This window comes from Oratosquilla oratoria, chromosome 11 (assembly GCF_046742065.1).
Source record: "Oratosquilla oratoria isolate Oo_2021 chromosome 11, ASM4674206v1, whole genome shotgun sequence".
Taxonomy (NCBI): Eukaryota; Metazoa; Arthropoda; class Malacostraca; order Stomatopoda; family Squillidae; genus Oratosquilla; species Oratosquilla oratoria.
The window spans coordinates 68,377,139-68,389,638 of NC_134787.1; the positions used below are offsets into that span (position 1 = coordinate 68,377,139).

Genomic DNA, 12,500 nt, shown 5'->3' on the forward strand with positions numbered 1-12,500 from the left:
GGGTTTATGTTGGTGCTGAATTTTAGACCAAGGGAGAGGGCTTCCATTTGGGTGTGTGTGGGGTTGTAGTCGGAAAGGTTGTTGATGAGATTCTGTCTACCCACTTCTTTCCATTTGCTTGTGTTGCACAGTCGTAGTAGTTTCTTCTCAAGTTCCACCTTCTGTTGTTGCTTTTTCTTCTTGAGTTCTTCAATGAGTTCTGGGGGAAGTGGGTAGTTCTGGAGCTTGTTTCTGACAACTTCGGCTTCGTGTTTGAGTGTTTCTCTAGCTTCCTTCAGGTATTCTCTGGCTGTGTCGCTGAAGGGTTTGTTGGGGTGATGGAGGTGGTGTGGGGCTGATCTTGGAAGAACCAGTTCTTCAAGACAGTCCTTGAGGAAGGCGTCTCTGTTTAGAATGCTCGTCAGCTTCATTTGTAGCACGAACTCGGACCTTATGACTTCCTGGATTCCATTTCCACTCGGAGACAGACAGGACTCATCATAGTAAATGACACAGGGAAGAAAATAGGACACTTGACCACCAACAGAACCAAGACGAACCGTGACAATAGCATCGTTTACAAAATTCCCTGCAAAGGATGTGACTGTGCATACTACGGAGAGACATACAGAGGACTTAACAACAGACTCAAGGAACACAAAGCGGACATTAGACACCACCGAGAAACCAACGCTCTAGTTAACCACATTGACACAGAGGGACATTTGCCTAACTGGGAGGGTTCCACCATTCTAGCTAAAGGACTACACAAGAAACAACGGAAAATAATTGAATCACTTTACATTGCCAACCACAAAAACACAAACAAGAGAACTGGTGACTCGAAATGGACAAAATCTACAGCGACACTTGCCCTCCAAGAATGGCTTCCCAGACCCCCCGACCCTAAGTAGATACCTTTTTTCCCACTTCGGCCTACCCTCTCCAGCTTTCTTCCTTTCACTCTGAAGTTCCTCCATGCTACCTTGCCCCAACTTTTTATCATGATTTATTCTTTTAATGCTATTTGTTACTATTTATTTTCAACACTATTATTATTATTATCATTGTTATTATAACTATTATTTATTATTTCTATCATTATTTTACAATTTTATCATTACATTTTTATTAGTACCATCTTTATTATTATTGCTTTCATTATCTCTATTATTATTATTGTTATTATTATTGTTACTATTTAAATATTTAATTAATTTTTTGCTTTTATTATCATTGTTTTCACTATTATTGTCATAATTACTATTAATAATTATTTTTATTTCTTGGTTATTAGTATTATCATTTTTATTTTTATTATAGTAGTTTTTATTATTATTACTTTTATTTTATTGTTATTATTTCCTATATTGCTACTATCATTTTTGTTATTATTGTTAATATTATTAATTAAATATTTATCTTCATCGTTATCACTACTATTGTTACATTTTCTATTAATAATTTCTTTGGTATTAGTGTTATCATATTTAATTGTAAAAATGTCTTCATTGTTACGTGAGCCACAATGTGATGTTCACATTCGCCACCAACTATGGCAACTCGGAGAGGTGGTGAGGTCCACCCCATGTATATAATGCCCACAGCCCGTTTGTACACATATTCCTTTGAAAAAGCATACCTGCGAAACTAGTCAGGAATAAACTCAAGACTAAGACTCCTGTGTTTCCTATTCCGCTTACATCAACCTGTCAGAATGTCTCAACATATATATGTATGTATGCATGTATTATCGTATATACATAAGAGAGTTGATGATAGCTAATACAGTGTTTCGGAAAAGGGTCAAACATTAGTACACATTAGAGAGGGTGATGGGTGGAAGGGTGGTATGACATTAATGGACTATGCGGTAGTATCCATGAGAAAAGTAGGAAGAGTTCTGGATGCCTACTTATGTTCATAAGGGAGAGAGTGGAGGAATACCAGATTATTTTTTGATGGAAGGTAAGTTGAGAGTGGAGGATAGGTGGAAAGAGAGGAAAAGGATTGAAAGAAGAGAGGTGCTTAGAGCAAACTGTTTAAATAAGGAAAATTAACAGGAATAGAAGAAGAGGCTGTGAGAAGTATGAGCATTAGTGATGAAAAGAGAAGAGGTAGGTGTGAATTAGGAATGGGGGTGTTTCAAGGAGGAAGTGACATGGTGTGCAAAGAAGCTAAGTATAACAAAGCAGGATGGGAGGGAATAGAAGGAAGAGTAGTGAGTGGTGGCATGATGAGGTGAAGAAGGTAATACAATAGAAACAAGCATTCAGGGCCTGGTTGCAAAATAGGATCAGAGAAACATATGAGAAGTACAAAAAAGAGAGAATGAGGATTATGATAGAATCTTTTTTAAGGTAATAAAAAGATGTTTTGGAAGGAAGTTAAAAGAGGAAGGGGAGGTGGGTCAAGTAGAGGAAAAATAAAAGGCGCAGATAGACAGATGATAACAGAGGAGGAGGCGGTAAAGGGAGGTGGGTAGAATATTTTAGATGTGGAAGAGGATAGTGAGAAATTTGTAATAGCAGAGGGGGGCGCTAAGAAAACAATGGTGCTGTGAGAAAAATGGAGGAAATAAGGAATGATGAGGTGGAAGTAGCATCGAAATTGGTGAGAGCCGGGAAGGCACCTAAGTTAGATGGATGCCATGAAGCATTTCTGAAGAAGGGAGGTGCTGTAATAATGGACTGGTTAGTGAGGCTCTTTAACGTGTGTCTAAGAGAGGGTAGAGTTCCGGAGGACTTGAGGAGTGACTGTATAGTTATGGTTTCCAAGGGAAAAGTGGACAAATATGAAGGTTTGAATTTAGAGGTTAGGAGAGGAACAGAGGGAATAATTGGTCAGGAACAATGTTGGTTTAGGAAAGGTAGGGGTTGCATGGATTAGATTTTTGTGGTAAGGTAGATATGCAAGAAAGCTTTAGGAAAGGGTAAGGATGTTTTTTGGGGGCTTTATGGATCTGAAAAAGGCTTATGACAGTGTAGACAGAAAAGGCATTGTGGGAATTTTTGTAGATATATGGGACTCAGGGAAAGATGTTAAGGGCAGTCAAGAGTTTTTACGAGAGTAGTAGAGCCTATATTAGAATTAGAAATGGAAAGAGCGAGTGGTCTAAGATAAAGGTGTTACTGCGACAGAGATATGTCGCCATGCCAGTTTAATTTATACATGCATGGGGTGGTGCGTAAGGTAAAGGCGAGGGTAATGGTCAGGAGACTGGAGATGATTAAAGAAAATGGACAAAAGTGGGAGGTGAACCAGTTGTTGTTTGATGACGACATTGTTCTTGTAGAAGGGTCAAAGGAAGGTTCAAGGGTGTTAGTGTCAGAGTTTGGGAAGGAATGCTATAGGAGAAAGTTGAAGGTAATTATGGGTAAAAGTAAGCTGATAAGATGTACAAAAGAAGAGGATGGGAGCGAGTTGGAAGTAAGTTTTAAAAGAGAGAATTTGGCGGAAGTAGATAGTTTTAGGTATTTGGAGTTGCATGTGGTGGGAAAGAGAGGAGACGAGGTAGATGTAAATTTTAAACTGAGAGAGGCAAGTAAATGTCTTGGAGGATTAAAAAGTGTCATGAGAAATAAGCATTTGGGAATTGATGCAAAGAAGAGACTATAAGAAGGGATGATTGTGCCGACGACACTGTATGGGGCAGAGACCTAGAGTTTAAGAGAAGTAGAGATAAAATATTTAAATGTGTTTGGGATGAAATGTCTAAGAAGTATGGTAGGGTTTACTAGGTTAGATAGAGTGAGAAACGAGAAGGTGAGAAAGAGAACTTAAATGTCGATGGAAATGGCAGATAGGGCTGACGAAAGAGGCATTGTTTAAACACAGGAAAAAAAATTGGTGAATAAAGATTAGTAAAAGAGGTGTGGAAGGCAAAGGCGCATGGAATGAGCTTGAGGAAATGACCGAGGCTAAGATTGATGGATGAGATCAAAAAGGCATTGAGCGAGAGGGGAATGTCTGTTGAGCAAAGAAGAGAGAAGGCAGGAAATAAGTGTGTGTTGATAATGACTGTGTATAGATGATAATGTGATGTATGGAACGGTGAAGGATGGGGGTAGCAAGTGGTTATGTATAAGTTATGTTTTGACGCAGCCCGAAAGGATTTCTCCCCGTCTTCTCCATTTTATGAATGAGGGGATGGAGAAAATAAGAGCATAAGAACATGGGAATAAAGGAGACTACAAGAGACCATGAGATCTATACTAGGCAGTTCCATTTCCTTTATCATCTATTATCTCCATTTATAAATTTCTCTAACCGTTTCATAAAAAACCGATGATTCAGCGCTCATTTCATGATAACTAAGTCTATTCCACTTGTTGACCACCTTATAACCAGTTCTTACTTATTTCCTTCTTATTTTTTTTTATTCAAACCCATTACTGCGCCGCCCTTGTTAAAGCCTTTGATCTACTTGAACAATTTTGTTAGATCCCCCCACACTCTGCGTCTTTCCAAAGTGCAAGGTGCCAAAGCCTTTCCTCTTAAGGTAGATTTCTGAGCCCATGTACCATTTTGGTCATTCTCTTCTGTACTGATTACTAACACCAGATAGAGTTTGATAATTGTGTGTGTGTGTGTATGTGTGTGTGTGTGTGTGTGTGTGTGTGTGTGTGTGTGTGTGTGTGTGTGTGTGTGTGTGTGTGTGTGTGTGTGTGTGTGTGTGTGTGTGTTTTTTGTGTGTGTGTGTGTGTGTGTGTGTGTGTGTGTGTGTGTGTGTGTGTGTGTGTGTGTGTGTGTGAGCGCGCTTGGTTGTGTGTGTGTGTATGTCTGGTTGTGTGTGTATGTGTGATTCACCATGGTCTTGGATCACGTGTTGGATCATGATCGACAGTTACTAACCTGCCGGATGAAAGCTAAGAACTCGTATGACCGATCTACGGGTAATACTATGACCTTACACATACACCCAGCTCCCCACCCACGAGAATTGGAGTAACAACCCGTAGCGCAGTGATACTGAAATTATTTCAGGCCTGGGCAGGATTCGAGCTCGAACCACTATAGTGGCAGGCAAGAACTCTAACCACTGCGCCACGAGTGTGTGTGTGTGTGTGTGTGTGTGTGTGTGTGTGTGTGTGTGTGTGTGTGTGTGTGTGTGTGTGTGTGTGTGTGTGTGTGTGTGTGTGTGTGTGTGTGTGTGTGTGTGTGCGTGTGTGTTTGAATGTGTGTATGTGTGTATTTGTATTTGTGTGTATATATAAGAGAGAGAGAGAGAGGGAAAAAAGAGAAATGGCGAACAACTGCTTCTAATGTCTTCCTCTTACTCACCAATGGTAATCCAACCGAGGGAGTGACAGAGTTGAAATAAATATTCATGTCTGATTAGTTTTTAGTAGTGAAATTTGTTTTTGCTTTGATGTGAAAATTGAAATTATATACCTGAGCTAATTCCCCACTTACCATTGCACTCTGGATACCTTTGGCAAAGGTGGAGGCTACGTTCATAGACAATCTCTTCCTATCATAAATTTGTTTTCATATAATTCGATGAAAATGTTATCTAAACATAATGCAGTTGTTAGATATGTCTACATTTGATCTAAACATTTAATCAGAAAACAAGCTACCCTCAGGTTAAAAATGATATAGATTGATATTACGTATCAATATGTATGTATTGTGTACAAACAAACATCTTTATATTTGAAACCAAGATAAATGTAAAAATAGATAAGTGAATAAACAAATGAAAATAAATGAACACATAGATAAAGACAAAGGAAGGTTTTTATAATTTTTCTTAAATAGTGAGAGTTATATATTTTTTTCTCTCTTTCTTTTTCACCTGGAAGAAAATCCAAATATACACTAACTTTACCGTAAGAGCTGAGCCACTAGATTCTATTCGTCTGTGTAATATTTAAAACATTCTACATGACTTCTCTATGTCTTGCTGCATTGCAGGAAATGTCATAATATGAAGATATCAGGTTAGGACTCGTGCTAATAGATTCAGATTGAACAAATATAATTTTAAGAAGGAAACGGACGTGAACTGGTTTACCAATAGTGGTTAACGAGTGCCGTAGACTTAATTACCATGTAGTGAGTACTGGAACAATTGGTTGTTTTAATAGAAGATATAACTTAATGGATAGGGATGACAGAGTGCAAGGGGTATAGAACTACCTAGTGTAAGCCTTATGGTCTCTTGCAGTCTCCTCCAATGTTATATTCTCATGTTCTGACCCAGGCAGTGGGTGCCTGCTTTATAAGGAGAAAGAAACCTTTTGATATACTGAATTGATAGAATAACCGTATTACTTTAGCTGAAAAGAAAGGAACAAAAAAAAAATTCATGTAGATTATAAAATCATATCATTTACACTAAGTGCGTAGCACAGAGGGTATATACTATGTACTACATCTGACTTCAAATAGAGGACAAACAGAAACGTTCGGAAACTTGCTAGAAACGACCACAGGGATCTGGTTGTAAGCTTAGAGGGGTATACGATGTCTAACTAATGGAATTCGCTCTCATTAGCATGCGAATGGGTTCAATGGCTATGCATTTATGTGGAGTTCTTTAGTGGTCTGTGGTTCCCTCCTGGGGGAGTCCGGAAAGGAAGCTTTTCCGTTTTCTACGTCTCTTAAAGATAAGAGTCTGGCGATTAGTTCGCCGTGCGCAGTTCATTGGGACTGGGTCGAGGGAAAACGTTTCTCTAAAACGTTTCTGAACAGCTGACTCGGACTACTTCACTCTTGTTGGATTACTGTTTTCTTTTTCTTTTTTCTTCTTTTTTTTCTCTCTTTTTTAGATAGATTTCTATATTGCGTCTTTTTTATTTTATTTTCGTTCCCTTTCCTCTCTTATCCTCTCTTTTTCTTTCCTTTTATTTTTATCTTCTATTTTTTCCTTGTTTTCTTTTTCCTTTTTTGTGTATTTTTCTGTTCATGTCTTTTCTTTTCTATTCTGTTTTTTTCTCTTCTGTTAATCTATGCATCCAGCAAAAATTCATAATTAATCTAACGATTGAGGAACATTTATTGAACATGTCATAGGTATTCCCAAGACTAGTTACATTATTTGTAGCATTTCTTCTGATTAACGTGATACAATGAGTTTCCCTGGAAAGAAAAAAAAAATGCCCAAAAGAATTCTTTTATCTTCCTCTTTTCCTAATATTTTTTCTGCTCTATTACAAGTGACTTTATTCAGCTGGGATAAATCCCTAAAGGAATGGATTATTGTTTTGAACAAACAGCGGGATTCCATTAATTCAAGATTAGGTCTCAGGACTGAAGTGCTTGATTCTGTTATCATAATGCTTTGTTTTATTTTTTTCAGATGAAACTTCATGTCGCTGAAGTGAGTCGGATCATGGAGATGGTGGGCCTTAGCATCTCGTTAGCCACGGTCCTGCTCTCACTCTTCATCTTCACCTACTTTAGGTAATGAAATTTTATTGACCAATTCATACATTCATTAATTTATTCATTAATCAATTAATTAACTAATTAATTTATCATTTATTTAATAATTTATATAAGTGTATTTATGCATTTATTTATATATTTATTTAAATATTTATCTATTTGTTTATTTATTCATTTACTTTATCATTTATTTATCTATTCATTCATTTATTCATATATTTATTTATTTATTTATTTATTTATTCACTTATTTATTTTTCTATTCATTCATTAATATATTTATTTATTTACTTATCAATTATCTGATTTTGTTTTGTTTCTTTTGGGGGAAAGGGAATGTGTTCATGTGTATTTATCTCCGACAAGGAGGATATGTTTTTGGTCATGTCTCTCTCAAACTCACGGATAAAGCCGTTTTTGTTGTTGTTGTTGTTGTTGTTGTTGTTGTTGTTGTTGTTGTTGTTTTTTGAGGGGGAGGGGTTGAAGTATGAGCATGACCCAAGTATAGAAATAAATCATAATGTTCCTCAAATGATCCGAAGAGAAACGTTAGATATTGCACCTGGACCTTCTCAAGAGAATGTCGGCTAAATGAACTCAGCGAGGTCCAACGCGGTCACTTGACGTTGTGGTTGTTACACGTGATTCAAGTGTGACATCGTGAACATTACACATGGCACAATTGTGATGTCAATGATATTTCATGTGACCCAAATCATGGAAAAACCTAATCGCTAGCAATAGAGAGGATGGGTAAAGGTTCTGGTTGGTCTAAGCGTTTTCATCTTTGGGGGACAATATCGCACCGAAAAGGAGTTGGAGTCACGGAGGTGGGAAAGGAATGATGTAAGGAGGACAATAGAAGAATGCAGGGAGAGTACAAGATCAACAGGACTAGAATACCTTCTTGAGTGGAGGATAGTCTCTACTCATAAAGGAATACTGAGTAATTCTGGTCCGTTGGGGTATCACTGAAGTGACTAAAATAATGATGACATAAACATAGTCAGGGGCTGGGTCGAAGTGACAAGGCCGCTACTTTGGCCGGGGTTTGTGCGTTCCAAGTTCTTCCATCCTGTTATCATAGTATCTTTGAAGGTCGTCCTTTATGTTTACCTCCCTCAGGTAATAGCAATTCGTAATTTTTCTTAAAAACTCTGGTACAAAATTTTCAAACTAGCAAGTAAACATAGTACTCAGCAATTTTCGAACGATATTTTTCTCTATCGCTTTCTTCGGGAAATACGCGGTTGGCAAAGATGTTTCTTCCAACGGCTTACGGCTGTATGTTTTCATTTGCTTTGGGGAATTGAAATGCCATTCGGTCACCACCACCCACCCATCCCTTCCCCCGGAAGCCTTTGGTAACCAGAAGGCATGAAGGTCTTCCCATCTCCCGGATGCAAAGTCCCTAATGATCTCAACTCTGTGGTCATTGCATCTCGATGAGATGCTTTCGGACGCCCAGTCCATCCCTGCTTCTTGGATGTGGAGGGAAAAAAAGCTGCATTTATAAACAATCCACAACATCGCAATCAACTATCGCCCGTACTCCATATTATGATACAGGCGGTAATTGACTCAAAGTTTACCTCTCGGCCTAAACAACGTTAATTTTTCCTCCACAAAAAGTGATATGGCCTCCAATCGAAAAATAGTTCATCTTCAAAAGCCAACGCTTCCGTCCCAGCGAAAACCAAGGAGGTGGAGTCACAGAAGTAATATGATATAGTAAAATCTAAAAGTGATCAGCATATATACACATTTTTTCTTAATTAGGTCTAAATCAAATTTACCCCAATTTATTTCAAATGTAATGAAACAAAATGTAGGACATCATGAAGAAATAAAATTAAATTTGATTAAAAAAAGACATGCTTCTCATCAAATGTGCTAATTAATTAGGATATAATTGAGGAGATGCGTACAGTAGCAACACAAAATATATGAAAACGTAATAAATGAAGAAAGAAAATGGGGTCTAAAAATATATATATAGAAAATAAATCCGAAGGGTAATATGACAATTCATATAAGTAAATCAAAAGATCAAAGTCAACGAAATAAATTTCTTATTTACTGTTATTAATACCAGGACGAAAAATGAAACAAAACGTTTAAATTGTTAATTGAATAATGTTTATGTTATATGACATAATTTTATAGGTATGATATATAATAATCATAAGTTGTATATCTTAGTATGTATGAAAGGAAATAGCACTGGTAAACTGCAGTCCATAACAGCAAAGTAAGTAACCAACAAACCATTATGTGTGCGTTTATGCATCTGTGGATAAGTGTGTCATGTGTTATTTACATTACATGTATTATATATATATATATATATATATATATATATATATATATATGTATATATATATCTAATATAAAAAAAAATAATGGTTGCTTACGCCGTCCGGTGGTAATTCGGTCACACCTTCGCGTTTGGTGGTAAATCGGTTACACCGCCAACTACGGTGAAGAAGAAGAACTCGAAGAAGAAGAAGAACTCGAAGAAATCGAAGAAGAAGAAGAGGAAGAACTCGAAGAAGAAGAAGAAGAAGAAGAAGAAGAAGAAGAAGAACTCGAAGAAGAAGAACTCGAAGAACTCGAAGAAGAGGAAGAAGAAGAACTCGAAGAACTCGAAGAAGAAGAAGTAGAACTCGAAGAAGAAATCGAAAAACTCGAAGAAGAAGAACTCGAAGAACTCGAAGAACTCGAAAAAGAAGAACTCGAAAAAGAAGAACTCGAAGAACTCGAAAAAGAAGAACTCGAAGAACTCGAAAGAGAAGAACTCGAAGAAGAACTCGAAGAAGAAGAACTCGAAGAAGAAGGAGAACTCGAAGAAGAACTCGAAGAACTCGAAGAAGAACTCGAAGAACTCGAAGAAGAACTCGAAGAAGAACTCGAAGAACTCGAAGAAGAACTCGAAAAAGAACTCGAAGAACTCGAAGAAGAACTCGAAGAACTCGAAGAAGAACTCGAAGAAGAACTCTTTATTTTCCAAAAAAGGGGCGTAGCCCAGGGCGCGCAGCGCCCGCGCCTAAGGCGCAGCGCCGCAGGCCAAGGCCCCCGGCGTAGCTGGGCCGGCGCAGCCGGTGGGCTTGTATATATATATATATATATAAAGGATTACAAAAGCGGAGCATGCCGACAGGAGACCTTTTGGTCCGTATCTAGGTCGGATGCGAAAAAAAAACATAATAATAAATTAATAAATAAAAACTATAATAATGTAAATAACTAATAAGATAAATAAATAAATAAATCCATAGGTATAGTTAGATAATAAAAAAAAGGTAAATAGTAAATAATAATGAATTGACATATAACTAATAATAAATGAAAATCAAAACAGACAAATGATAACAAAACAAAAACAAATAATAAAAAATTAAATATAATCATTACAGCATCTTACTTAGGTGTTTATCTAAATGATTTAAAGCTTCGAACTGAACTACATTGCACTACCTGTGCAGGAAGTTTATTCCACTCATTTACTACACGGTTGGGGAAGTTGTTTCTACCTACTTCCAAATTGAATCTATTTCCGGACAGTTTGAGACCATTGTTTCTTGTCTGATTCTCATTCAATGTGAAAATTTTGTCACTTTTGATGTTGTCAATTCCCTTTAGAATCTTAAAGACCTGTATCAAGTCACCTCTGAGTCTACGGTTTTTTAGGGAAAACAAATTCATATGTTTTAGTCGATTTTCGTATGATTTATTTTTGATATTTGGAATCAGTTTTGTGGCTCGCCGTTGTACTTTTTCCAGTCTGTCAATGTCTTTAATGAGATTCGGTGACCATACGGAAACAGTGTATTCCAAATATATTGCAGAAACCACAGGGAAAATAAAGTCGGAATACTAAAGGTTTTCGTCTATTACGACATCCTCAGAGTACAAAAAAGAGACATAGAACATAATATTCATACAGAAATAAGAATAATGGGAAAGGTTATAGTCACATAAAATTTCGTACAATATACATACATACACATTCATTTAAAAATGGAACTAATAATAGTCATAATGAAACAATAAAACAGGAAATACAATATATATATACATATATATATATATATATATACATATATATATATATATATATATATATATATACATATATATATATATATATATATATATATATACATATGTATGTATGTATATGTGTGTATGTGTGTGTATTCATATACATATAGGTGAATGCCCTGGGAAGAATAATGATTCTACCCACGACGTACTCCTTGCGTGTCGTAGGGAGAGATTAAAAGGGACAGGGACGGAAGGCTGCTCGACACAGCTCCACCCATTGGATGTCATATCGTGGTGGATAGAGAGACAAGCTGGAGCCCCGTGATCGTGGCTGTAACGAGTGAAAGTGTCCATAGACACGCATGGCTTTTTGAAAGCATGACGTCATGTTGTGGACGGCACGCGACTATAAGTCCATACGTGTGAAACGAGCTTCTTTCTCTTGCCCTTGCGTCGCTATCTGCCCTCCCTTGTAACTTTTCGTGATGGAACTGAAAAAAAAAAAAAAAAAATAGAATAGAATAAATAAAACAAATAAAACAAATAAATAAATAAATAAATAAATGAATAAATAAGTAAATAAATAAATATATTTTATAAATAAATAAATAAATAAATAAATAAATAGATAAATGAATAAATAAATAAATAGATAAATAAATAAAGATAAATAAATAAATAAATAAATAAATAAATAAATAAATAAATAAATAAATAAATAGATGAATAAATGAATAAATAAATAAATAATCAACCAACCAACCAAACAAACAAACAAATAAATAAATAGATAAATAAATAAGATTGTTTTGCTGTTGCCTTTTATTTGTGACTAAATTGCACACAAAACTCCACTGACCGTGGCATCTTTTTTCTATTTCTTTGTTTGCGTGATTTTATGTTTTATTTTATTCACTGTATTTCCATTCCTCTTCTTTTATTTTGTTTTCTTTTTTTATTCATTTCTATTTCATGAATGTGGTTATGTTTACTCATTCATTTATCTTTCTGTTTATTTATCTGTTTATTCATTCATGCAATAATTTATATACTCATTCATTCGTTTATTTATTCATCTA

At 36.1% G+C, this 12,500-nt stretch overlaps 1 protein-coding gene across 1 annotated transcript in view; it reads left to right on the top strand.

The window, feature by feature from the left end:
• The window catches only part of LOC143029912 (PDF receptor-like), a 918,216-nt gene that overhangs the window by 644,804 nt on the left and 260,912 nt on the right, over nt 1–12,500 (top strand). Inside the window, exon 5 of the mRNA XM_076193114.1 lies at nt 7,286–7,389. Within this exon, the coding sequence (XP_076049229.1) occupies nt 7,286–7,389 (104 nt within the window). The remainder of the gene's footprint in view (nt 1–7,285; nt 7,390–12,500) is intronic.